At 47.3% G+C, this 27,989-nt stretch overlaps 2 protein-coding genes across 2 annotated transcripts in view; both read left to right on the plus strand.

The window, feature by feature from the left end:
* Positions 1-27,989, plus strand: part of LOC122935730 (cysteine-rich venom protein pseudechetoxin-like) — a 169,726-nt gene that overhangs the window by 37,882 nt on the left and 103,855 nt on the right. The window lies entirely within an intron of this gene.
* On the plus strand, positions 3,521-5,358 carry LOC122935729. Its single transcript, XM_044291593.1, has 5 exons — positions 3,521-3,661; positions 3,736-3,813; positions 3,908-4,124; positions 4,312-4,471; positions 4,556-5,358. The coding sequence occupies exons 3-5, from the start codon at positions 3,932-3,934 to the stop codon at positions 4,917-4,919; spliced, it is 717 nt and encodes a 238-aa protein (XP_044147528.1). The 5' UTR covers positions 3,521-3,661; positions 3,736-3,813; positions 3,908-3,931; the 3' UTR covers positions 4,920-5,358.

Genomic DNA, 27,989 nt, shown 5'->3' on the forward strand with positions numbered 1-27,989 from the left:
TGAGCTGGAGGAGGATGGTGCGTCAAGGTTCTTAGCAGAAGCTGTTGAAGATTGGGTGTCCTGTGTAAGCCAGTCAACTTTTTTCTCCACATTTTTTGGGTTCAGGGTACGTGGCCTCTGAACACTGGGTATTATTCCAGGGCCAGTGGAAATCACAGCACCACGACCACGACGGCCCCTGCGGGGTGGCCTGACTCTGCCTGTCATTTTTTTTTAGATAAGAGATACTATGCGGGCAAAGTACTGTGCCAACCGATTTAAGTGGTGGGCAGTGGGCACAGTACAGTCTGTGTGGGCCTGACACACACAGGCTTGCAACTGGGATTATATCACAGAAAAATAATAAATAGATATTTTTTTATCTAAAAGATATTTGTGAGTGACACCCTGTAACGGCATGAGTAGTCGCCTAGCCAGTGGCCACAGTACAGTCTGTGGGCCAGACACACACTGGCTTGCAACTGCGATTATATCACAATAAAATAATACATTTTATTATTTTTTATCTGCAAGGTATTTGTGAGTGACACCTTGTAACGGTATGAGTGGTGGCCTAGCAAGTGGCCACAGTACAGTCTGTGGGCCAGACACACACAGGCTTGCAACTTGGATTATATCACAGAAAAATAATAAAAAAAATTGTTATCTGCAAGGTATTTGTGAGTGACACCCTGTTACGGTATGAGTAATGGCCTTGCAGCAAGTGGCCACAGTACAGTCTGTGGACCAGACACACACTGGCTTGCAACTGGGATTATATCACAGAAAAATAATAAATTAATTTATTTTTTATCTGCAAGGTATTTCTGATTGACACCCTGTAACTGTATGAGTGGTGGCCTAGCCAGTGGCCACAGTACAGTCTGTAGGCCAGACACACACTGGCTTGCAATTGGGATTATATCACAGAAAAATAATAAAAAAAAATTGTTATCTGCAAGGTATTTGTGAGTGACACCCTGTTACGGTATGAGTAATGGCCTTGCAGCAAGTGGCCACAGTACAGTTTGTGGGCCCAGACACACACTGGCTTGCAACTGGGATTATATCACAGAAAAATAATAAATTGAATTTTATTTATCTGCAAGGTATTTGTGAGTGACACCCTGTAACGGTATGAGTGGTGGCCTAGACATTGGCCACAGTACAGTCTGTGGGCCAGACACACACTGGCTTGCAACTGGGATTATATCACAGAAAAATAATGAATTGAATTTTATTATCTGCATAGTATTTGTAAGTGACACCCTGTAACGGTATGAGCGGTGGCCTAGACATTGGCCACAGTACAGTCTGTGGGCCAGACACACACTGGCTTGCAACTGGGATTATATCACAGAAAAATAATGAATTGAATGTTTTTTATCTGCAAGGTATTGGTGAGTGACACCCTGTAACGGTATGAGTGGTGGCCTAGCCAGTGGCCACAGTACAGTCTGTGGGCCAGACACACACTGGCTTGCAACTGGGATTATATCACAGAAAAATAATAAATTGAATTTTTTTTTTATCTGCAAGGCATTTGTGAGTGACACCCTGTAAAGGTATGAGTGGTGGCCTAGCCAGTGGCCACAGTACAGTCTGTGGGCCAGACACACACTGGCTTGCAACTGGGATTATATCCCAGAAAAATAATATATATTTTTTTTTTATCTGCATAGTATTTGTGAGTGACACCCTGTAACGGCATTTGTAATAGCCTAGCAGCAAGTGGCCACAGTACAGTCTGTGGGCCCATACACACACTGGTTTTGCAACTGGGATTATATCACAGAAAAATAATAAATTGAATTTTTTTATCTGCAAGGTATTGTGACACCCTGTAACAGTATGAGTGGTGGCCTAGCAAGTTGCCACAGTACAGTCTGTGGGCCAGACACACACTGGCTTGCAACTGGGATTATATCACATAAAAATAATAAATTGAATTTTATTTAATCTGCAAGTTATTGTGACACCCTGTAATGGTATGAGTGGTGGCCTAGCCAGTGGCCACAGTACAGTCTGTGGGCCAGACACACACTGGCTTGCAACTGCGATTATATCACAGAAAAATAATAAATTGAATTTTTTTATCTGCAAGGTATTTGTGAGTGACACCCTGTAACGGTATCAGTGGTATATCACAGAAAAAAAATTTTATTTATTTTTTTATCTGCAAGGTATTTGTGAGTAACACCCTGTAACGGTATGACTGGTGGCCTAGCAGCAAGTGGCCACAGTACAGTGTGCCAGGCACACACTGGCTTGCAACTGGGATTATATCACAGAAAAATAATAAATTGAATTTTTTTTATCTGCAAGGTATTTGTGAGTGACACCCTGTAACGGTATGAGTGGTGGCCTAGCAGCAAGTGGCCACAGTACAGTCTGTGGGCCAGACACACACTGGCTTGCAGCTGGGATTATATCACAGAAAAATAATAAATTGAATTTTTTTTATCTGCAAGGTATTTGTGAGTGACACCCTGTAACGGTATGAGTGGTGGCCTAGCAGCAAGTGGCCACAGTACAGTCTGTGGGCCAGACACACACTGGCTTGCAGCTGGGATTATATCACAGAAAAATAATAAATTGAATTTTTTTTATCTGCAAGGTATTGTGACACCCTGTAACGGTATGAGTGGTGGCCTATCCAGTGGCCACAGTACAGTCTGTGGGCCAGACACACACTGGCTTGCAACTGGGATTATATCATAGAAAAAATTTTGATTACATTAACTACATGCATCTACTATGTCCTAGACATAGTAGATGCATGTAGGAGGCAGAAATGGGTGTTGGGGGTAGTAGTCCCCTTGGAAATGCTGCCCCCAGCACCCACCGTCCAGTCCTCCCAGCTGCAGTCCCAAGTGCTTTTGCTTTGGGACTGCAGCTGGGGTGACTGCATGGAGGATGTTGGGGGTAGTAGTACCCTGGGGAATGCTGTCCCAGCACCCACCGTCCAGTCACCCCAGCTGCAGTCCCAAGTGCGTTTGCTTTGGGACTGGAGCTGGGGTGACTGCATGGAGGATGTTGGGGGTAGTAGTCCCCTGGGGAATGCTGCCCCCAGCACCCACCGTCCTGTCACCCCAGCTGCAGTCCCAAATGCTTTTGCTTTGGGACTGCAGCTGGGGTAAATGCATGGAGGATGTTGGGGGTAGTAGTCCCCTGGGGAATGCTGCCCCCAGCACCCACCGCCCAGTCACCCCAGCTTCAGTCCCAAGTGCTTTTGCTTTGGGACTGCAGCTGGGGTGACTGCATGGAGGATGTTGGGGGTAGTAGTCCCTTGGTTAAGGTGGTACTGTTGTTTAATACTAATTTGCTAATTTTCATTTTTTTGGTCTCATTGTTTAGGTTATATTTTTAGGGAGACCTGATAGTGTCTGAAAAAATGTCCAGTAAGTATCATTTTCGAGGGATTATTTTCAATGATTCAAAGTCAATTGTTTATTTATTTTTTATTGTTTCAATAGGCTCTTCAAGTGAGGCCGGGAACTCTCCTCCAAGCCAACGAGTTAGCTTGGATACGGTATGTCATGTTTTAAAGCTTTATTTTATTATCCCATGTCCAAAATATATATATTTTTTTCTTTCACAGCAATCGTCAACGGAGGAGAGGTGTTCCGGCCCTGCTCCGATAGCGGGAGAGGAGGAATTCGGGGGTGGACACCAGTAGGCGGTAATTTTTTTTTTTGTGTTTTTACTTATTTTTTTAAAATTTTGAGTATTAAGTTTGATATTCTTTTATTTTAGTCTATTCCTCCTGTTGCCTCAAGAGGTCGTCAGCAACCACCCACAAGGCGCCGGGGAGCACGCGGCGGTCGGGGACGTGTGAGTATTTCTCCGTATTGAATCTTGTTATATCATATGTGCAAATTATTATTATTATTTTTTTAATTATTAATTAATTTTTTCATTTATTTAGGGTTCAAGGGCCTCTGCCAGAAGGATGAGGAGGAATTATCCGGATTCTATATTGACAATAAACTCCTCATCCATCTGGTGGAGGAACGCGTCCCACTCTGGGACCATACCGACCGTCGCCATGCAGACTCACCTGACCCGGAGTCTGTGGATGGAGATTTGTTGCAAAATAGTTCCGGATTGGGACGACCTCAGTGAAGGCCAACAGGAAGATTGCAGTAAGTAGCCTTAATTTTTTTTTATTGATTAGTTATCAGTCATGTCCAAACTGCGGCCCTCATGCTGTTGTAAAACTACAACTCCCAGCATGCCCTATCCAGGCATGTCAGGAGTAGTGGTTTTGCAACAGCTGTAGGGCTGCAGTTTGGTAATGCCTGTAATTTGAGAGTAATGTTTATTTTTCAGAGACGTCAGTCATGGTGCGATGGCGCTCAATAAGGGACCGCTATAAGAAAGATTATAACGAGGAGGTCAATCGCCGGAGTGGGTCTGGCGGAACCCGCCGGCAGCCGTACCGCTATGTGGCTGCCCTAGGGTTCCTACGTAGAACCCTAGAGCTGCGAAGGTAAGTAAGAAATCCATATAAAAATTGTAAAATGTAGAAGTAGATTTTCAAAACATGCTAATTTTTTTATTTATTTTTTAACAGAACAACTAGCAGTACTCGGGCGCCAGTACCTCCTTGTGAAAGTGATCAAGAGGCGGTCCCTGCTGAGATGCCCCCCGCGGATACCTCTCCACCTCGTCCAGCACCTGGTCAGGATCCAAATCGTCCTCTACTGGTGCCCTCTGGTGACGCAACAATGGCCGTTATGGCGCCACTTTTTGAGGCGTTGATGCGTCGCCAGAGGGCCGGTAGAAGCCGCCAAGCTGATTATGAAGACCTCACAAGGCTCTTGTATAAGACCTTGTGTGGTTACAGCAATAGGATTGTAGCCATGGAGGCCGAGCTGAGAAGTCTGCGGGAGTGTTTGGCACAGTTTTCTCAGCCGGGCCCGCTACAAACCTATTGACCATCAGTTAATCAGCTGGTGGCGGACTTCACGCCCGACCAGGTGTTGAAGTTCAGACGTAGGGTGGAGGATGCGGTGTGGGATTTGAGACACCGCACAACTTCCGTTCCCCAACCACCAACCTATCCCACGTCGCATTCCTATCCCCCACCACAACATCCTCACCACTTCCAAACTCCTCACCCCTTCCAACCTCTTCACCCCTTCCAACCTCCTCACCCCTTCCAACCTCCTCACCCCTTCCAACCTCTGCAAACTCCAACACATCCACCTCAACCCTCTCCCCATTCTCCAACCCCAGAGCCTTTTCACCACTGTTCTCTCTCTCCTCCTAACTATTTTCAACCAACAACTTTTAACAATCCTTCTTTGCTGGCTCGGGCACCTCCTTCACCCAATCCCCCATCCCGGTTGCATACTCCCGCTGTCTCTCCTCCCACATCACACATTTCAGTGTCCACCAGAACATACGTAGGTGGAGAGGGATCAAGCCATGCACTGCCTGCCACCCCCCAACCTCCTCCTCCAAATCCTCAATACCGGGATTTGTGATTTTGTTGATTTATTTTTTATGTTTAATATTGTTTTATTTATATATATGTTGTTTTTTTTAAATCAGTAAAATTCTGTTAAATGTTTTTATGTGTCCTTGCGTTTATTTACTAAAATAAAAATATACCTGACATGCTCTCCCACCGCTTGGTGAGCGACACTGGATAATGACGTAACTCCGGGTACAGGACTTCAAATGCTCCTTCAGTAATCCGTGCAGATGATATTGGATGAACCCAATACCGATGAAGACGACGACAACGTCTATCTCGCTCTTGTTTCCTCCATCTTGAAACCAAGATCAGGGCTTTGAAAGCAAACTCTTGTTCAGGCATCATCCTGGCGACAATCCTAAGCAGAATCTGAGCTAGTCACCTAGGTTTAATTTTTATAGACCAAAATATTTGCATATTTTATTAGTTGTACAACTATAAATTTTGTGATAAGAATAAATTTACATACCGGATCCGCTCATCAGTACATGACGGATCCGCTGTTTCAACGGATCCGGACGACGGATCCGACCCCGTACGACAGATCCGGAAAAAAACGTTAATGTTGGCTTCAGGATTTCCGGATCAGTATCTTAGCAAAAAAGCCGGAAAGACGCATCCGGAAAGAAAAAATGATGCGTTCTCACGCGTTTTTCCGGATCCGGCGTGTAATTCCGGCAAATGGTGTACACGACGGATCCGGACAACGCAAGTGTGAAAGAGCCCTAAGAAAGCAGCTTACGAATGAATGAATCTAAAATGGATGCTGTCCAGGAGGTGGGAGGGTGTGGGAGGGTCTGGGAGGCAGGGTCTGCTTGCACAAAAAACTGATTGAGGGCTGTGATATACTTGCTTCCACAAAATACCGATTAAGAAGTACGATATACAGTGGATATAAAAAGTCTACACACCCCTGTTAAAATGTCAGGTTTCTGTGCTGTAAAAAAATTAGACAAAGATAAATTATTTCAGAACTTTTTCTACCTTTAATGTGACCTATAAACTGTACAACTCAATTGAAAAACAAACTGAAATCTTTTAGGTGGAGGGAAGAAAAAAAAAAAAACTCTGGATGTACAGTAGCTGTGTTCAGAATTAAGCAATCACATTCAAAATCATGTTAAATGGGTGTCAGCATACACCTGTCATCACTTAAAGTGGCTATAATTAACCCCAAATAATGTTCAGCTGCTCTAGTTGGTCTTTCCTGAGATGTCCTTAGTCGCATTGCACAGCAGAAAAGCCATGGTCCACAGAGAGCTTCAAAAGCACCAGAGGGATCTCACTGTTAAAAGGTATCCATCAGGAGAAGGATACAAAAGAATTTCCAAGGCATTAGATATTCCATAGAACACAGTGAAGACAGTCATCATCAAGTGGAGAAAATATGGCACAGCAGTGACATTACTAAGAACTGGACGTCCCTACAAAATTGATGAATAGACAAGAAGAAAACTAGTCTACAGCAACATTAAATGAGCTGCAGGAATATCTGGCAAGTCCTGTACTGTGGCTGTGTGATACATGTGACAACAATCTCCCGTATTGTTCATATGTCTGGGCTATGGGCAAGAGTGGCAAGACAAAAGCCTTTTCTTACGAAGAAAAACATCCAAGCCAGGCTACATTTTGCAAAAACACATCTGAAGTCTCCCAAAAGCATACCCAAAAAGACTGAGTGCTATAATAAAATCAAAAGGTGCTTAAACAAAGTAATAGTTTAAGGGTGTGCACACTTATGGAACCATATTATTATTATAATTTATTTTTCTTCCCTCTACCTAAGATTTCAGTTTGTTTTATTAATTGAGTTGTACAGTTTATAGGTCACTTTAAAGGTGGAAAAAGTTCTGAAATGATTTATGTTTGTCTCATTTTTTTACATCACAGAAACCTGCCTTTTTATCATCTGTGTTTTATTAGTTTAGATATGCAGGAAAGATACCCATTGTGATAAAAGAAATTGCAAGTCAATCTCCACACAGGGTAAAAATACATCAATGGGTGACCATTACACATCAATAAAAAATGTAAGACCAGTATTACAGCATACCAGTGCAGAAGTACAGTTTAACAGTGTACTAAGTAACATACTCATTAAATAACAGAGAGCAAGTAATTTGGGTGCATGAGGAGTATTGGGGAGAGTGAAAAAGGGGGGGTATGAGGTGGGTGGGGGGGAGGAGCAAATGAGTATCTCGAGAACCTGTTCAAAACAGACGTTATCAGGTAGTAAAGTTGGCGCGTGTTGCTGCACAATATGGTGACTTCAGCCAGGCATCCCATATTGTGAGAAACTTGTGGTGGGCACGACTTGATCTACTAGACATCTCTTTGAATCTGCATATTTGATGTAACTTTTCAAACCACTCGTTTATAGTTGGGGGAATAGTGTTAAGCTATTTCAGGGGGATTAAAGACTTAGCTGCCGCTAAAAAGTGAGTGTTAAGGGATGAGGAGGATTGACGAAGTTCCAGTGTAGGACAGCCTAGTAAAACCAAGGCCGGAGTTAACGTTAATTGTGGTCCCATAATTTCTCTTGTTATGCGTTCTACTTCAGACCAAAAGGCGTGGATAACCGGCCAATCAGAAATCTGACATCTTAACAGGGGTGTATAGACTTTTTATATCCACTGTACCCGTTTCTACCAAATACGATATACCTGCTTCCACAAAATACTGATTAAAAGGTTTGATATATCTGTTTCCACCAAATATTGATTGAGGCCTGCGATATACCTGCTTCCACAAAATCTGATCAAGAGGTTCAATATACCTGTTTATACCAAATATTGTTTGAGGCCTGCGATATACCTGCTTCCACAAAATACTGATTAGGGGTTTGATATACCAGCTTCCACAAAATGCTGATTAAGGGGTTCGTTATACCTGTTTCCACCAAATATTGATTGAGGGCTGTGATATACCTGCTTCCACAAAATACTTATTAAGGGGTTTGATATGCCTGTTTCTACCAAATGTTGATTGAGGCCTGCGATATAACTGCTTCCACAAAATACTTATTAAGGGGTTTGATATACCTGCTTCCACAAAATACTAAATGAGGGCTGCGATATAACTGCTTCCACAAATACTGCTCTTCTCTAGGGACTTAAACACAAGGTCATTTTGAAAATGGCAGGCAGAGGAAGAGGCAGGCCGTTCCGCAGGGGTGCTAGGGGTAGGGTAGGTACACCAGGCCTGAGCCTAAGTGGGGAGTTGGAGAAAACGCATGAGATTACTTCAAAGGATGCACCTGAGTTGGTTGAGTGGCTCACTTAGCCTTCCGCTTCTGCACCCTCCTCATCCTCTGTATCTGCACACTCTGTTGTGTGCACCCCCAAATACACGACTACAATCAGCATAGCCCCTCCACTCGAGTCAGAGGAATTATTTCCCCATCTATTCGCAGACCTTACCGATGCGCAGCCATACTTGACATTGCATGAGGAAGAGGAGGAAGCAATGACTGCCACCCAGCGGTCTGACAGTACCCAGATCATCCCAAGGAGGGAGGGCCCCGCTGTTGCTGCCTACTCCGAGATCTCAAATTCAAATGTCAGTGTTGGTGAAGGTGACGATGACATGTCGATGGATGTCATGTGGGTGCCCACAAGAAAGGAAGAGGAGGGGAGTTCAAAGGGAGAGATGGAGCATCAGAGAGGGAGGAGAAGGAGGAGAAGCAGGCAGAGCTCGCAGGGCACAGTAGGCAAAAAGCAAACTGTAAATGTATCAGGAGCGAGCCATCTACCATGCACGGTCACATCTGGCACTCCCAGGACGCTGGCACATGGCTCCGCAGTGTGGGCTTTTTTTAACGTGTCCGCTGCTGACAATAGTGTTGCCATCTGCAGCCTTTGCTGTCAATACATAAGTTGCGGTAAGCCAAACACTCACCTTGGGACGACCGCCTTAAGAAGTCACCTGGCCTCCCATCACGAGCCCAGTGGGAGCAACGCCATCAGAACCCACAAAGCCACACTCCCTGTGCTCCACGTCCTGCTTCTTCTCCTTCTCCTCTCTCCTTCCAATTGTCCTCCACTCCACCTTCCACCATGCCGTCCTCGCATTTATCTGGCAAAAGGCAGGCTTCCGTGGCCCAAATGTTCGAGCATAAAAAGATGACGCCGGATAACCCTCTTGCCCAACGGCTGACCGCTGGCTTGTCGGAACTGCTAGCCCGCCAACTACTGCAATATAAAATGAAGACTTTAGGAAATTTGTGGCCATTGGAACACCGCAATGGAATGTCCCCGGAAGGAAATATTTCTCCCAGAAGGGCATCCGAGAGCTATATGGCCATGTTCAGCGGCATGTGATTGTATCTCTGGCACACAGTGTCGGTGTCAAGATACATCTGACCACAGACACGTGGTCTAGCAAGCACGGGCAGGGAAGGTACATAACTTTTACTACCGACTGAGTGAACCGTCTGCGGCCGAACAGTTTCTGGGGATATTGTTTTTTTTTTTGCACCGCGCCAGTGGCTGCTCATGCACGATGCATGCAGACTTCTGTGGCCATTTGATGAGATCACCAAGCTGGTCAGTCGCAGCTTTGGCGCCATCAGTGACATCGTACCTTACACCTTCTTTCTGGAGCGTGCATTGCGTTGTGTCATTGATCAAGCCGTCGAGGAGCAGGAGCAGGAAGATGAGGAAGTCGCAATGCTGGATGAATTCCCACGGGGGGGCTACTCCATCTGAGACAAGTCAACAATAGGAGTCTGAAGAGGAGTCAGAGGAGGAAGGTGCCGGGGCTGAGGAGGAGCAAGAAGAGCATGCTTTAAACGTTTCTGGGATCCCTGGTGTTGTCCGTGGATGGGGGGAGGAGAACGAGGATGACATTATTCTGGATGATGAGCAGGAGCCAGGCCACTCCACCGCTTCCAGTTTAGTGCAAATGGGGGCCTTCATGCTCCAGTGTTTGAAGAGGTACCCCTGTATAAAAAGCATAAAGGGCAAGGACCAGTACTGGATGGCAATGTACTTAGACCCCCGGTGAAAACACTAAATTGCGGAAATGTTACCACCATCAAAGAGAGCTGTCAGAATGCAGCATTTCCAGGCCTTGTTTTGAGAAATGCTGCATTCTGCTTTCACGGGCGCTGGCAGAGAAATTTCCACTCACAAAGAAACAGTTGCAGGTACCAATCCAACAGCGCATGCAAGAAGAAGTTTGAAGATGCGTTGGTCACTTCGGATATGAGATCATTCTTGCAGCCAACCCATCGACAGCCGTCCTCCGGATCCAGCCTCAGGGAACACCTAAACCGACAGGTGTCCGACTACATCGGGTTAACAGTGCTATGAATCTGCCAGCACTCAACCTCGTGTAGCGCTGCAACGGGAAGGAGTGGAACACCACGTATAATTCAAAAGAAGATCCCAGCAGCCGTCAATTGTAAGTGAAGATATTCCTTTTTATTCAGTCATAATAATGTGTCTTATGATGCGTTTTGGCTATAATAGCCTTCATCATGAAGGCTATTATAGCCAAAACGCGTCATAAGACACATTAGTATGACTGAATAAAAAGGAATATCTTCACTTACAATTGAAGGCTGCTGGGATCTTCTTTTGAATAATACATCGGGTTAATGGCCGATGTGGACGCTCTGAAAAGCGATGAACCCCTGGACTACTGGGTGTGCAGGCTTGACCTGAGGCCAGAGCTGGCACAATTTTTTCATGGAACTGTTGGCTTGCTCCTCGTCGAGTGTCCTGTCCGAAAGGACGTTCAGCGCAACAGGGGGGATCGTGACCGATAACCGCACTCGCCTAGCTCACGACAGTGTGGACTACCTCACATTTCTAAAAATGAATGAGGCATGGATCTCAGAGGAATTCAACACATGTGACGAGTCGACCATGTTTGATTGAATTTCCTCATGACAGCCCACAAATATCCGCCACCACCCAGAACAAATCATGGTCGCTGTCTTAGTTAAATACAGCGGCATAAAAGGCCTTTTATGTCCGTTGAATGCATAATTTTTGGGGCCTTTACTGGCCAACAGTTAAATTTTTATCCTGTGAACGCCTAATGTACCTCCAGCCACAGAATCCAAAGTTCTTTGCTGTCAGGTGAATGAGTATTGGCTACTTTTTGGGGCCTGTACTGGCCAACAGTTAAATTTTTATCCTGTGACCGCCTAATGTACCTCCAGCCACAGAATCCAAAGTTCTTTGCTGTCAGGTGAACCCCTATTGGCTAATTTTTGGGGCCTGTACTGGCCAACAGTTACATTTTTATCCTGTGAACACCTAATGTACCTCCATCCACAGAATCCAAAGTTCTTTGCTGTCAGGGAACGCCTATTGGATAATTTTTGGGGCCTGTACTGACCGACAGTTACATTTTTATCCTGTTAATGCCTAATGTAACTCCAGCCACATAATCCAAAGTTCTTTGCTGTCAGATGAACCACTATTGGCTAATTTTTGGGGCCTGTACTGGCCGACAGTAAAATTTTTTATCCTGTGACCGCCTAATGTACCTTCAGCCACAGAATCCTTCAAAGTTGCGTGCTGTCAGGTGAATGCCTATTGGCTAATTTTTGGGGCCTGTGCTGGAGTAGCAAGTTCTCACAACAATACTTAGTGCACCAATCACTAATATCTCATGACACCTTATAAAATGTGAAGTTGTGTGTATTGCGAAAAAATAAATGGCATCATTAGGGATTTTCGCAATGGCACACCTTTTTTTAACACTCGATCTGCATATACAGCGATTGTTATAACATGTATGTGAAATGTAATCAAGTAAACTGCTTTAATGTCAAATTACTTACAGTGATCAGAAATTCTGAACATTTGATTGCGTTCGTGATCCGTCCCGGCGGATGTACGTCCATCACTATAAATGAACACCATGTGGACGGTAAGTAACATCACCAATTGGGAGGTACCGCAAAAAGTGTATTACATTGCCTTTTGCTTGTATCTCCTCAATATATGTGACCATTATTTTGATGTCTGTACGGTATAGAAATAAATCACCAGTCTTCAGTATTTCACTGAAGCAACTGTATAAAACCAGTGTGCACACTGAGCTGACACTGCTGATCTTGAGAACACGGTTGAATCGAGGTGGAAATACGCCAAATGCATGCTGATGAGATTGCTCAGACGATTACCTATGTGTCACGCCAGTGACAGGTTTGAGAAGGTCTGAAAGAATATCTGCACATTAGTTATCTGACAGCCTCTTTTGGTTTTACTTTGTGTGTTGCTGGTATGTCCACACCCCCTGTTCAGGTATGGATCATGTGACCTTCACCTCTCCCTATTTAGTCTGATTTTACCCATCACTCCTTGCTCTGGATAGCTTTATTTGGTTTTTGGAAGAGCTGGAGTGTGGTTCGTGGTGAAGTCCTGTTCATCCATCAGCCATCAGCCATCAGCCATCATCCATCATCCATCATGATGAGTGTTCCACTTGTGTTTTGTATTCCCCCCACCTTTGTTGTTTACTAGGCCTCAGCGAGACTCTGGTTCCTTCACCAGGGGAGGAGCGGGTTGTCTTTTCCTGGTTATTACTATTAGGGCAACTGAGGGCCACCAGGGTTTTCTAGGTTCCTGTGTATGGGCATCTCTACCATCAAGAGGTGCCCATACAAATAGGTGTTAGGGCCAGGAGCAGGGTTTTATAGGTGGTGACCCTTTTCCTTCCCTAGTGGTGAGGCCTAGTGTCTTTTCCCTTCCTTGTTGTTGTCCTTTGGTGTTCTCCCCTACAACATCAGTGACACTATGTAGATGAGGTTGACATTCTTAGTCACTGTAGAATTGATAGTGCAGAGGAGCTGGGTGATGAATGTTAATATTAATTTACTCACGGTATCCGGCTCTACTCTTCATGTGCATGATTATTGATTAGAGGATATAACCACACTCAGCTCATGTCTCTACATCAGGGGTACACAACTTTTTTTCGGTCTGAGGCCGCATTGGCACTTTGCTCTATTGTAAGGCGCCACAAAAAAAAAATGCTGACCGGCACTCATTTGTATCGACCTATTACACAAAGTGAATGGGGAGGAATGATCGATATCTTAGTCACTTTCTCCCACAGTACCATCTTTATCGGTGGCACATCCGTGATTACACAGAGAGATGGGCTAACGATTATCGCACATCTTTCATCCTGATAAAATATGCAAATCAGCCAGAAAACGAGTGATTGCTTGTTTATCAGCTGATTAGCGGCACAATTATACAGATCAGGATTTCAGGAATGAGCACCCCGATAAGCATTGGTTCCCAGTAATTGGCCCGAATATACAGGGAGTGCAGAATTATTAGGCAAATTTGTATTTTGACCACATCATCCTCTTTATGCATGTTGTCTTACTCCAAGCTGTATAGGCTCGAAAGCCTACTACCAATTAAGCATATTAGGTGATGTGCATCTCTGTAATGAGAAGGGGTGTGGTCTAATGACATCAACACCCTATATCAGGTGTGCATAATTATTAGGCAACTTCCTTTCCTTTGGCAAAATGGGTCAAAAGAAGGACTTGACAGGCTCAGAAAAGTAAAAAATAGTGAGATATCTTGCAGAGGGATGCAGCACTCTTAAAATTGCAAAGCTTCTGAAGCGTGATCATCGAACAATCAAGCGTTTCATTCAAAATAGTCAACAGGGTCGCAAGAAGCGTGTGGAAAAACCAAGGCGCAAAATAACTGCCCATGAACTGAGAAAAGTCAAGCGTGCAGCTGCCAAGATGCCACTTGCCACCAGTTTGGCCATATTTCAGAGCTGCAACATGACTGGAGTGCCCAAAAGCACAAGGTGTGCAATACTCAGAGACATGGCCAAGGTAAGAAAGGCTGAAAGACGACCACCACTGAACAAGACACACAAGCTGAAACGTCAAGACTGGGCCAAGAAATATCTCAAGACTGATATTTCTAAGGTTTTATGGACTGATGAAATGAGAGTGAGTCTTGATGGGCCAGATGGATGGGCCCGTGGCTGGATTGGTAAAGGGCAGAGAGCTCCAGTCCGACTCAGACGCCAGCAAGGTGGAGGTGGAGTACTGGTTTGTGCTGGTATCATCAAAGATGAGCTTGTGGGGCCTTTTCGGGTTGAGGATGGAGTCAAGCTCAACTCCCAGTCCTACTGCCAGTTTCTGGAAGACACCTTCTTCAAGCAGTGGTACAGGAAGAAGTCTGCATCCTTCAAGAAAAACATGATTTTCATGCAGGACAATGCTCCATCACACGCGTCCAAGTACTCCACAGCGTGGCTGGCAAGAAAGGGTATAAAAGAAGAAAATCTAATGACATGGCCTCCTTGTTCACCTGATCTGAACCCCATTGAGAACCTGTGGTCCATCATCAAATGTGAGATTTACAAGGAGGGAAAACAGTACACCTCTCTGAACAGTGTCTGGGAGGCTGTGGTTGCTGCTGCACGCAATGTTGATGGTGAACAGATCAAAACACTGACAGAATCCATGGATGGCAGGCTTTTGAGTGTCCTTGCAAAGAAAGGTGGCTATATTGGTCACTGATTTGTTTTGTTTTTGAATGTCAGAAATGTATATTTGTGAATGTTGAGATGTTATATTGGTTTCACTGGTAAAAATAAATAATTGAAATGGGTATATATTTGTTTTTTGTTAAGTTGCCTAATAATTATGCACAGTAATAGTCACCTGCACACACAGATATCCCCGTAAAATAGCTAAAACTAAAAACTACTTCCAAAAATATTCAGCTTTGATATTAATGAGTTTTTTGGGTTCATTGAGAACATGGTTGTTGTTCAATAATAAAATGAATCCTCAAAAATACAACTTGCCTAATAATTCTGCACTCCCTGTAATGCAGTGTGAAAACAGCGTAAAAAGGTTTCCAGTAAAAATGTTTTTTTTTTTTTTTTTTTTTTTTTTTTACACGTAGCCACTGAAACAGAAGATTTATACTCATCTGCTCAATGCTGCTTCAGTCCTCCGCACCGCCCCCCACTGTCTCCATCATCTGGTCCCAGCGCTGTTTACAATAATTTTTCTATGGGCATAGTCACATGACTGGCTTCAGCGATGATGTGGCCACAAGCAGAATTTCACTGCAGAAGCCAGTCATTGGCTAGTGCAGTGCATGTGATCATGTCCATGCACTGCCAGGTGTAAATAGAGCAGAGACCGGAAGATGGAGACAGCGGGGGTGGTGTCGAGCAGGAAAGCATGAATGTTCTGTTTCAGGGGACATGCAGCGGGAACTTGTTAAAAAAAACATTTCTACCAGAAAACCATTTTAAGTGGTGGCATTCCCTCCCATCTTGCCTCCTATTGATAAATCAGCGCTTTCCTTCACTGCAGAGGACGGCGCTCACTGGTTATTACCACCTACGTCCACCCAGTTATAGGTGTCCTTCAATAAAAGGTAAACACTTTCCCTTACTAGCGGGAGAGTGCTTATTGGTTAAACCTTTACTGACCAGGCCTGAAAAGTTCTTAAAGGGTTGGCCTATCTTGGACATTTGGGGCATATCGCTAGGATATTCCCCCAATGTCTGATAGGTGAGGATTAGGGATGAGCGAACCCGAACTGTATAGTTCGGGTTCGTACCGAATTTTGGGGTGTTCGTGACACGGACCCGAACCCGAACATTTTCGTAAAAGTTTGGGTTCGGGTTCGGTGTTCGGCGCTTTCTTGGCACTTTTTGAAAGTCTGCAAAGCAGCCAATCAACAAGCGTCATACTACTTGCCCCAAGAGGCCATCACAGCCAATGCTACTATTGGCATGGCTGTGATTGGCCAGTGCAGCATGTGACCCAGCCTCTATTTAAGCTGGAGTCACGTAGCGCTGCACGTCACTCTGCTCTGATCAGTGTAGGGATAGGTTACAGCTGCTGTTAGGGCCAGATTAGGCAGTGATTTACTCTTCAAAAACACTTAATGAAGGGATTGATCTACAGCTGTGAATCATTCAACCTTTGCTATTTAATTGCTCACTGTTTTTAGGCTGCCCAGAGCGTTTTTCTGTCATTTTTTTCTGAGGTGATCGGCGGCCATTTTGTGTCTTGTGGTGCGCCAGCACAAGCTGCCACCAAGTCCATTTAACCATCAATAGTGTGTTTTTTTTGTTTGTTTTTTGCTATATCCTACATCAGGGGCTTGGCTGTGCTTGCCAAAATAGCAGTACCCTAAATCTGGTGTTTCAGCTGTGGCTAGCCAATTATAATACTGTCTGCTGTCTGGCAAAGGATATATATTTTTTTCTGGGTTGAAATACAATTCCCAAATTAGCAATTCCCTAAATCAGTGGTTTCTGCTGTATCAGGCCAAGTTTAAATCTATCGATAAAAGGGTATATTACATTGAAGGTGCTGATAGGGTCATCCTCACTAACTTCATACACTAACGTCCATTTCCAAGTCTAATTCTGTCCGTAAATGGGATACCTGTCATCCAGGGCCTAAATACTAGGCCTACAATTTATATTCAGCTAAATCTGTGGTTACTGCTGTGCCTGTATTAGTGTAATACGGTACCTAAATAGATAGCCAGATAGTGTTAGGTGCCTGTAAAAAAAAGGCCTGAATTTGAATTCAATACATTGGGCCAAATAATTGTTTTCTCATTGTGGTGAATGGTAACAATGAAGAAAACATCTAGTAAAGGACGCGGACGCGCACATGGTCGTGGTGGTGTTAGTGGACCCTCTGGTGCTGGGAGAGGACGTGGCCGTTCTGCCACTGCCACACGTCCTAGTGTACCAACTACCTTAGGTCCCAGTAGACGCCAGAATTTACAGAGATATTTGGTGGTGCCCAATGCCGTTCTAAGGATGGTAAGGCCTGAGCAGGTACAGGCATTAGTCAATTGGGTGGCCGACAGTGGATCCAGCACGTTCACATTATCTCCCAACCAGTCTTCTGCAGAAAGCGCACAGATGGCGCCTGAAAACCAAGCCCATCAGTCCGTCACATCACCCTCATGCATATCAGGGAAACTGTCTGAGCCTCAACTTATGCAGCAGTCTCTTATGCTGTTTGAAGACTCTGCTGTCAGGGTTTCCCAAGGGCATCCACCTAGCCCTTCCCCAGCAGTGGAAGACATAGAATGCACTGACGCACAACCATTTATGTTTCCTGATGATGAGGACATGGGAATACCACCTCAGCACGTCTCTGATGATAAAACACAGGTGCCAACTGCTGCGTCTTTCTGCAGTGTGCAGACTGAACAGGAGGTCAGGGAGGAAGACTGGGTGGAAGACGATGCAGGGGACGATGAGGTCCTAGACCCCACATTGAATGAAGGTCATGCCACTAACTTTCAGAGTTCGGAGGAAGAGGCAGTGGTGAGACCGAGCCAACAGCGTAGCAAAAGAGGGAGCAGTGGGCAAAAGCAGAACACCCGCCGCCAAGAGAGTCCTCCTGCTACTGGCCACCGCCATCTGGGACCGAGCACCCCAAAGGCAGCTTCAAGGAGTTCCCTGGTGTGGCAGTTCTTCAAACAATGTGCTGACGACAAGACCCAAGAGGTTTGCACGCTGTGCCATCAGAACCTGAAGCGAGGCATTAACGTTCTGAACCTTAGCACAACCTGCATGACCAGGCACCTGCATGCAAAGCATGAACTGCAGTGGAGTAAACACCTTAAAAACAAGGAACTCACTCAGGCTCCCCCTGCTACCTCTTCTGCTGCTGCCTCGGCCTCTTCCTCCGCCTCTGGAGGAACGTTGGCACCTACCGCCAAGCAAACAGAGGATGTACCACCAACACCACCACCTCCGTCACCAAGCATCTCCACCATGTCACACAACAGCGTTCAGATCTCCATCTCACAAACCTTTGAGAGAAGGCGTAAATTCCCATCTAGCCACCCTCGATCCCTGGCCCTGAATGTCAGCATTTCTAAACTACTGGCCTATGAAATGCTGTCATTCATGCTGGTGGACACAGACAGCTTCAAACAGCTCATGTCGCTTGCTGTCCCACAGTATGTTGTTCCCAGCCTCCACTACTTCTCCAAGAGAGCCGTGCTTTCCCTGCACAAACAAGTATCCGATAAAATCAAGTGTGCACTGCTCAACGCCATCTGTGGCAAGGTCCACCCAACCACAGATACGTGGACCAGTAAGCACGGCCAGGCACACTATCTCCCTAACTGCATACTGGGTAAATGTATTGGCGGCTGGGCTCCAGGCGGAGAGCTGTTTGGCGCACGTCCTTCCGCCTCCACCTCCAAAGATCTCAGGGCAACATTCTTTGCCTCCTGTAGCCGCCTCCTCCTACTCTGCTTCCTCCTCCTCTTCTTCCACCTGCTCATCCAGTCAGCCACACACCTTCACCACCAACTTCAGCACAGCCCGGGGTAAACGTCAGCAGGCCATTCTGAAACTCATATGTTTGGGGGACAGGCCCCACACCGCGCAGGAGTTGTGGCAGGGTATTGAACAACATACCGACGAGTGGTTGCTGCCGGTGAGCCTCAAGCCCGGTCTTGTGTTTTGAGTTAATGGGCGAAATCTCGTTGCAGCTCTGGGACTAACCGGTTTGACGCACATCCCTTGCCTGGCGCATGTGCTGAATTTGGTGGTGCAGAAGTTCATTCACAACTACACCAACATGTCAGAGCTGCTGCCGTCTGTGGGCGCTTCCGGCGTTCACATCCTGCCGCTGCTCGTCTGTCTGCGCTACAGCGTAACTTCGGCCTTCCCGCTCACCGCCTCATATGCGACGTGCCTGTAAGAGGCAGCCCTGATCATCCAGCAACATTTCCAACACATATATATATAGCAGACTGTCATGTTTCCCTCCAGCCACCAGAGGCCACTGTGGCTGAGTAGGACAGTGAGAGGAGTTGTTTCCAGAGGACAAGGAGTTAAGTGTTTTTCCCGGGCTGAGCAGAGAGCCTGGGCTGGAGGTGTCTGAGGACACAGGAAGAAGGACGCTGTGCACTGAGAGGGAGATCCACAGGGAAGATTAGAGTGATTTCTCCCTGCCTGCTGACACAGTATCTGGGACATTAGTGTGTTTGCTCTCTGACTGAGCTGATGTGTCCTGGTGTAGAAGAGAGAGACTGCTGTAGTGTGAGGCACTTACCAGAGGAACTGTGAGTGGATTCCAGGCCCTGCCTGATTACACCTCCAGAGCTGCTGATTATCTCTAACCAGAGTTACAGAGACTACAAAGAGAGGCCAGAGCTGAGCCACGCTGAAGCAAGCAAGCAACCAGATCGGGACCCAGACTGTACCTGCCTGCATGTGCGGACACCGAACTGTGAGTGCACTGATGCTAACCTGAGCTAGGGCATAGTGGAATAGGATTTAGTTTAGTGCACCGTAGAGGTGCACCCCGGGTAGCGGGGACAGATAGGACTACCTAGAAGAGAGTAGCCTGATATTGTCTGTACTTGTGTTTGTGATTCATTTGTGTTCTTTATGCAAATTTCCATTATCTTTATTGTGAATTCCCAAGCTGTTCATATTGTAAATCTGCTTCTCCGGCAGTTAGAGTTCTCTTTTAATAAAGCCGGTTTCTACTTCAGCCTCCTTGTCTGCTGCACTGTACTTGAGTCCTGCTCTACGGTCTCTTCCTCTGCTGACCGTTACATGCCCGCCAGGTGGAACTCCACCTTGCACATGCCGGACAGACTGTGTGAGCAGCAGCAGGCCATAGTGAAGTTTCAGCTGCAGCACGCACGGATCAGTCCACCAATGACTGGGCCTCCATGCGAGACCTGTGTGCCCTGTTGCGCTGTTTCGAGTACCCCACTAACATGGCCAGTGGCGATGACGCCCTTATCAGCGTTACAATACCACTTCTATGTCTCCTTGAGAAAACACTTAGGGCGATGATGGAAGAGGAGGTGGCCCAGGAGGAGGAGAATTATCTTTATTGTGAATTCCCAAGCTGTTCATATTGTAAATCTGCTTCTCCGGCAGTTAGAGTTCTCTTTTAATAAAGCCGGTTTCTACTTCAGCCTCCTTGTCTGCTGCACTGTACTTGAGTCCTGCTCTACGGTCTCTTCCTCTGCAGACCGTTACACCCCCCGGGGTTACGAGAAATGAGGAAGTCCTGGTCAGAGTGGTACAAGACTTGCAGAGCTCCCTGAGTGCCATGCACGAAAAGTTGACACACCTGGAGAAACGGATAGAGTCGCGCCATACTACTGAGGCTGCCTATCCAGCCCAACTATCAAGGCGACTCCGTGGGTTCCTACACCCGAATGCCCTTATGCTAGTTTACCGTACCATCAAGCCCCTCATTACCCTTCAGTGGGGCCATCCAGCCAAGCTCTGAGGGCACCTCCCACTCGCAGGCAAAAAGTGGGCCGTCAAGGGGCACAGTGTTGGCGGTGTGGAGATCTAGGACATTTCGCCAGAGAGTGTCGGAATAATCCAGCTGGACGCCAAGAGCCGCCGTTAAACTACCGACCCCTGCAGTAGTGGGGCGTACTGCAGGGGAGGTGGAGAGCCAAGTTACCCAGCAAAGCTCCGAACACCTGGTCGCAGGGTGCCCCACTATACGAGCTGAGTTCGAAGGTGTTCCTGTCGACTGTTTAGTGGATACTGGGTCTCAGGTGACAACTATGCCCGAGTCATTCTTCTACCGTTACTTTCAAGCGCTGGCCAAGCCAGAACGAGAGACACTGGTCCGGGTTACAGCGGCTAACCAACAACAGATTCCTGTCACAGGGGTCGTGTGGATGAATGTACAGCTATGTGGACAGGAAGTGGGGCGGAAAGGTATCTTGTTGGTCCCCGAAACGTTCAAAGAAGATGTGCCGGTGATAATGGGCATGAATATCCTGCGATAATTGGATCAGATCATGTTCACCAAACGGGGGCCGGGTTACTGGAAACAAGCCACCCCGCACAAACCTACCCAGAAAGCATTTCAACGGCTAATCCGTTTTTGTGGAACACAGAAAAGTGTACCAGCACACCAGGCGGTGGGAACGATCCGAGCGCCAGGAAAGGCTACCTTCACCCTTCCCCCTGGTCGGGAGACCGTGCTGACGTTACCCATGGGAACTTTCCGTAATCTTGAAGGCATGGAGGTGTTCGTTGAACCAACAGGCCTAGGAGAGCTGGGTCAGGACGTCCTGGTGGCCCGGACACTGGGAGTGGTCCAGAATGGACGAGTACCCATAAGAGCTGTGAATGTGGGATATCTAGAAGTTCCCTTGACGCCAGGGGTGGAACTGGCTCGTGTGTACCTACATCAGGGAGAAATCCTGAGTCAGAGAGAAGTGACTCTAGCTCCGGTAGGGGATGCTGGTTGGACCCTGGCAGTTACTGCCAGTGCAGAAGAGGCGCCGACCCCAGAATGGAATGGGGGAACCATCTTGGGTCAAATGGAGATAGATGTTAAGGCTCTCAGTTTAGACCAACAGCGAGCAGTTGAAACCATGCTGTGGGAGAATCAGGCTGCGTTTGCCCGCCACGCCGATGACTTTGGCTGCACGAATGCTATCACACATGATATACCGACGGGGGACACTCCACCAATTCGGGAGAGATATCGACAGATTCCGCCCAAGTTGTACCAGTAAGTGAAGACGCTATTGAAACAGATGATAGATTCCGGAGTGGTGCGGGGAAGCCAGAGCCCTTGGGCAGGACCAGTGGTGCTTGTCAAGAAGAAGGACGGCACTATTCGATTTTGTGTGGATTACCGGCGGTTGAATGCTTGCACTGTGCGAGACTCATATCCTCTGCCACGCATCGAGGAGTCTCTGACGGCTCTAGGACGAGCCAAATACTTCTCCACCCTGGATCTAGCAAGTGGGTACTGGCAAGTACCAGTGGCTGAGCAGGACAAGGCAAAGACAGCATTCATACTCCCCATGGGGTTATTTGAATTCAACAGGATGCCATTCGGACTGACTAATGCCCCTGGAACCTTCCAGCGGCTGATGGAGAGATGCCTGGGAGACCTGAATTTTGAAGCCACTCTGATATACCTAGACGATATCATCGTATACTCTGCTACTTTTCAAGAACACTTGAATCGGCTAGGGCAGGTACTCGAGCGACTGCGATCCCATGGCCTGAAGGTAAAGCCAAAGAAGTGTCATCTCTTCAAGAGGGAGATCGAGTACCTGGGCCATAGGGTGTCCCAAGACGGAGTGCTACCGTCCCAAGACAAAGTGGCTGCAATACGACAATGGCTAGTGCCGAGAACACTGCGTGAGTTGAAGGCCTTCCTGGGACTGACTGGGTACTACCGGCGGTTCATCAAAGACTACGCAAAAATAGCGGGCCCTCTGAATGAGTTGTTGAGAGGAACGGCTGGGCAACCCAAGGGCCAAAGTATCCCCTGGGGACAGAAACAGGAAGAGGCCTTCCAGGCCCTGAAAGAAGCCCTGACATCGGCCCCCATCTTGGCTTATGCCGATTTTGATAAACCATTCATCTTAGCTACTGATGGCAGCCTCTACGGACTTGGGGCAGTCCTGTCGCAGGTACAAGATGGACATGAGAGAGTGATCGCTTATGCCAGTAGATCCTTGCGAGATACGGAGCGAAACCCCCATAACTACAGTTCCTTCCGGCTGGAACTCCTTGCCCTGGTGTGGGCTATGACGGAGAAATTTGCAGGATATCTGACAGGAGCTAAGATCTTCGTACGGACGGATAACAATCCCCTGGCCCATCTGGGTACTGCCAAGTTGGGAGCCCTGGAGCAACGCTGGGTGGCTCGCCTCGCAAAGTATGACTTCTCAATTCGCTACCGCTCCGCTACAGAGAACACTAATGCTGATGGTCTCTCGAGGGTTACTTTTGAAACTCCAGTAGGGGATATGGATGAACAAAAGGAAGAAGATGAAACTCCTGACTTCCGCAAGTTCGCTCCCCCAACAGTCGCGGCCCAGACAAGTGGGGAGGCCCGAAAGCTACCCAAAGCATTGGGGAGAACTAATGAAGAATGGGGCAGATTGCAAGATGAAGACATTGGACTGCAGCAAATGAAAAGCTGGGTAACCCAGTGCAGGAAACCCAACAAAGAAGAAAGGACTGATCTGGATGCCGAGATGAAGTCCGTTCTACATCAATGGGACAGACTGGAAGTGCATGGAGCTGTTTTGTTCCGCAAGTGGCAACAGCCTGCCGACCTAGAGGCGAGGTGGCAGGTAGTGATACCCAGAAGAATGGCACAGGGAGATAGCCAGAGAGGCTCATGAGTTTGGAGCTCACTTCGGGCCAGTCAAGACATACCAGTGGCTGCAGCGTTATGTGTATTGTCCGCAACTGGAGGCCACAGTTGAAGAAGTTTGCCGACAGTGTCGAGTGTGTGAACTCACGAAGAGTACAGAACAGAGAGCACCCCTACAGTCCATCCAGACCACAGAACCGCTGGAAGTGTTGATGATAGACTATCTTCTTGTGGGACAATCGTCAAGAGGTCCACAGTATTGCCTGGTCATGATCGACCACTTCTCCAAGTTTGCAGTAGTCACCCCAACTCGGGACCAGACGGCCGAGTCCGCTGCACGAGCCATTTGTCAAGACTTCATTCGGGTCTATGGGTGTCCAAAGCGGATCCATTCAGATCAAGGGGCGTGCTTTCAAGGAAAAGTGATGGAAGAGCTACATCGACTGTACGGCATTGAAAAATCCAGGACAACTCCTTATCATCCCCAAGGAAACGGAGCCTGTGAGCGCTTTAACCGCACATTGCTGCAAATGCTGAGGACACTAGAGGAAGACAAGAGGGCACACTGGCCTGACTACCTGCCAGAATTAGTCTGGGCTTACAATAATCGTGTCCACACCACCACCGGTTACACCCCATACATGTTACTGTTCGGTAGGGCTGGTCGAGAGATCGTGGAATTAAACCTAGAACAGCCAGAAGACCTAATAGAGCGATCAACCACCTCATGGGTGAAAGAACACCGTCGGCGTCTCCAGACCATTCGCCGGTTGGCAGGTCAGCGGTTACAGGAGAGAGCTCATACAGACCGTCCTCCAGTTCAGGAGGTTCCATTGCAGCCTGGGGATCGGGTACTGGTACGAGAGAAACGTCCCAGAGGCAAGTTGAGTGAGCGTTGGGAAGTGCAGCCGTATAAAGTGATCAAGAGAGTGTACCCTAATGGTCCGGTCTACGAAGTGCAGGTTGAGAATGAGGAATTTGCTTCACGGACTCTACATAGGAATATGTTACGGCCATGCCGGTCCAAAGATCCCGCACCTGTTCAGAGGACACCTCCTCCTGCCCCATACTCAGAACTTGTTATCTCTGATGGAGATTATGGTGAAGACTGGTGGACTGCTCCCAACACTGAAGAAGCCTCCCAGGTTACAGGTGATGAAGGCACTGTCACAGAACTATTGCCAGCCCGTAATGGAGAGGGGCCCTCGGACACACCCGAACCTCCTATTGTGGTGGATGAATCCAGACTGGCAGTTCCTAGTGGAGAGAGTCAGGTCGTAACAGATAGCCAGGACCTCCAGAGATCCAGTAGGCTTACTGCAGGGGTTCCACCAAACAGGTACGCTGCTGATGAGTTCATTTGGTCCACCTGTATGTATTGTGGACAATGTTGTACTGCTGTATAAAAAGTTACATTAACCATTATTTCTATGGACTATATAGCAAGGCCGAGGACGGCCACCTTTAAGTGGGGAGGCATGTAAGAGGCAGCCCTGATCATCCAGCAACATTTACAACACATATATATATAGCAGACTGTCATGTTTCCCTCCAGCCACCAGAGGCCACTGTGGCTGAGTAGGACAGTGAGAGGAGTTGTTTCCAGAGGACAAGGAGTTAAGTGTTTTTCCCGGGCTGAGCAGAGAGCCTGGGCTGGAGGTGTCTGAGGACACAGGAAGAAGGACGCTGTGCACTGAGAGGGAGATCCACAGGGAAGATTAGAGTGATTTCTCCCTGCCTGCTGACACAGTATCTGGGACATTAGTGTGTTTGCTCTCTGACTGAGCTGATGTGTCCTGGTGTAGAAGAGAGAGACTGCTGTAGTGTGAGGCACTTACCAGAGGAACTGTGAGTGGATTCCAGGCCCTGCCTGATTACACCTCCAGAGCTGCTGATTATCTCTAACCAGAGTTACAGAGACTACAAAGAGAGGCCAGAGCTGAGCCACGCTGAAGCAAGCAAGCAACCAGATCGGGACCCAGACTGTACCTGCCTGCATGTGCGGACACCGAACTGTGAGTGCACTGATGCTAACCTGAGCTAGGGCATAGTGGAATAGGATTTAGTTTAGTGCACCGTAGAGGTGCACCCCGGGTAGCGGGGACAGATAGGACTACCTAGAAGAGAGTAGCCTGATATTGTCTGTACTTGTGTTTGTGATTCATTTGTGTTCTTTATGCAAATTTCCATTATCTTTATTGTGAATTCCCAAGCTGTTCATATTGTAAATCTGCTTCTCCGGCAGTTAGAGTTCTCTTTTAATAAAGCCGGTTTCTACTTCAGCCTCCTTGTCTGCTGCACTGTACTTGAGTCCTGCTCTACGGTCTCTTCCTCTGCTGACCGTTACATGCCCGCCAGGTGGAACTCCACCTTGCACATGCCGGACAGACTGTGTGAGCAGCAGCAGGCCATAGTGAAGTTTCAGCTGCAGCACGCACGGATCAGTCCACCAATGACTGGGCCTCCATGCGAGACCTGTGTGCCCTGTTGCGCTGTTTCGAGTACCCCACTAACATGGCCAGTGGCGATGACGCCCTTATCAGCGTTACAATACCACTTCTATGTCTCCTTGAGAAAACACTTAGGGCGATGATGGAAGAGGAGGTGGCCCAGGAGGAGGAGAAGGAGGAAGAGGGGTCATTTTTAGCACTTTCAGGCCAGTCTCTTAGTAAGTGACTCAGAGGGAGTTTTTTTGCAACAGCAGAGGCCAGGTACAAATGTGACCAGACAGGGCCCACTACTGGAGGACGAGGAGGAGGTGGAGGAGAATGAGGGTGAAGCATGTTCACAGCGGGGTGGCACCCAACGCAGCTCGGGCCCATCACTTGTGCGTGGCTGGGGGGAAACGGAGGACGATGATACGCCTCCCACAGAGGACAGCTTGTCCTTACCTCTGGGCAGCCTGGCACACATGAGCGACTTCATGCTGTAGTGCCTGCGCAATGACAGCAGAGTTGCCCACATTTTAACGTGTGCTGACTACTGGGTGGCCACCGTGCTGGATCCCCGGTACAAAGACAATGTGCCCACCTTACTTCCTGCACTGGAGCGTGATAGGACGATGCGCGAGTACAAGCGCACGTTGGCAGACGCGCTACTGAGAGCATTCCCAAATGTCACAGGGGAACAAGTGGAAGCCCAAGGCGAAGGAAGAGGAGGAGCAAGAGGTCGCCAACGCAGCTGTGTCACGGTCAGCTCCTCTGAGGGCAGGGTTAGCATGGCAGAGATGTGGAAAAGTTTTGTCACCACGCCACAGCTAACTGCACCACCCCCTGACACGGAACGTGTTAGCAGGAGGCAGCATTTCACTAACATGGTGGAACAGTACGTGTGCACACCCCTCCACGTACTGACTGATGGTTCGGCCCCATTCAACTTCTGGGTCTCCAAATTGTCCAAGTGGCCAGAGCTAGCCTTTTATGCCTTGGAGGTGCTGGCCTGCCCATTGCGGATCAGACGTGCACAACGGTCAGGAGTAATTCTTGACCTTTCCTCTTTACAGAAATATTTCAGTTCAGCAATATTCTTGGGATGTCTAGTGTGAATCGCTTTCTTGAGGTCATGCCACAGCATCTCATTCGGGTTGAGGTCAGGACTCTGACTGGGCCACTCCAGAAGGCGTATTTTCTTCTGTTTAAGCCATTCTGCTGTTGATTTACTTCTATGCTTTGGGTCGTTGTCCTGTTGCAACAACTATCTTCTGTTGAACTTCAGCTGGTGGACAGATGGCCTTAAGTTCTCCTGCAAAATGTCTTGATAAACTTGGGAATTCATTTTTCCTTCGATGATAGCAATCCGTACAGGCCCTGACGCAGCAAAGCAGCCCCAAACCATGATGCCCCCACGACCATACTTCACAGTTGGGATGAGGTTTTGATGTTGGTGTGCTGTGCCTCTTTTTCTCCACACATAGTGCTGTGTGTTTCTTCCAAACAACTCAACTTTGGCTTCATCTGTCCACAGAATATTTTGCCAGTACTGCTGTGGAACATCTTGTGCAAACTGTAAATGTGCAGCAATGTTTTTTTTGGACAGCAGTGGCTTCCTCTGTGGTATCCTCCCATGAAATCCATTATTGTTTAGTGTTTTACGTATCGTAGATTTGCTAACAGGGATGTTAGCATATGCTAGAGACTTTTGTAAGTCTTTAGCTGACACTCTAGGATTCTTCTTCACCTCATTGAGCAGTCTGCGCTGTGCTCTTGCAGTCATCTTTACAGGACGACCACTACTAGGGAGAGTAGCAGCAGCGCTGAACTTTCTCCATTTATAGACAATTTGTCTTACCGTGGACTGATGAACAGCAAGGCTTTTGGAGATACTTTTTTAACCCTTTCAGCTTTATGCAAGTCAACAATTCTTAATCGTAAGTCTTCTGAGAGCTCTTTTGTGCGAGGCATC

The sequence above is a fragment of the Bufo gargarizans genome, chromosome 4, assembly GCF_014858855.1.
Source record: "Bufo gargarizans isolate SCDJY-AF-19 chromosome 4, ASM1485885v1, whole genome shotgun sequence".
In the NCBI taxonomy this organism is placed as follows: Eukaryota; Metazoa; Chordata; class Amphibia; order Anura; family Bufonidae; genus Bufo; species Bufo gargarizans.

Bases quoted from the DNA above. Each gene is read 5' to 3' on its own strand.
- LOC122935729 (XM_044291593.1), top strand. From the start codon at position 3,932: ATGAGGAGGAATTATCCGGATTCTATATTGACAATAAACTCCTCATCC. The intron at 4,125-4,311 runs GTAAGTAGCCTT...TTTATTTTTCAG, and splicing joins AGGCCAACAGGAAGATTGCA to AGACGTCAGTCATGGTGCGA. The intron at 4,472-4,555 runs GTAAGTAAGAAA...ATTTTTTAACAG, and splicing joins AGAACCCTAGAGCTGCGAAG to AACAACTAGCAGTACTCGGG.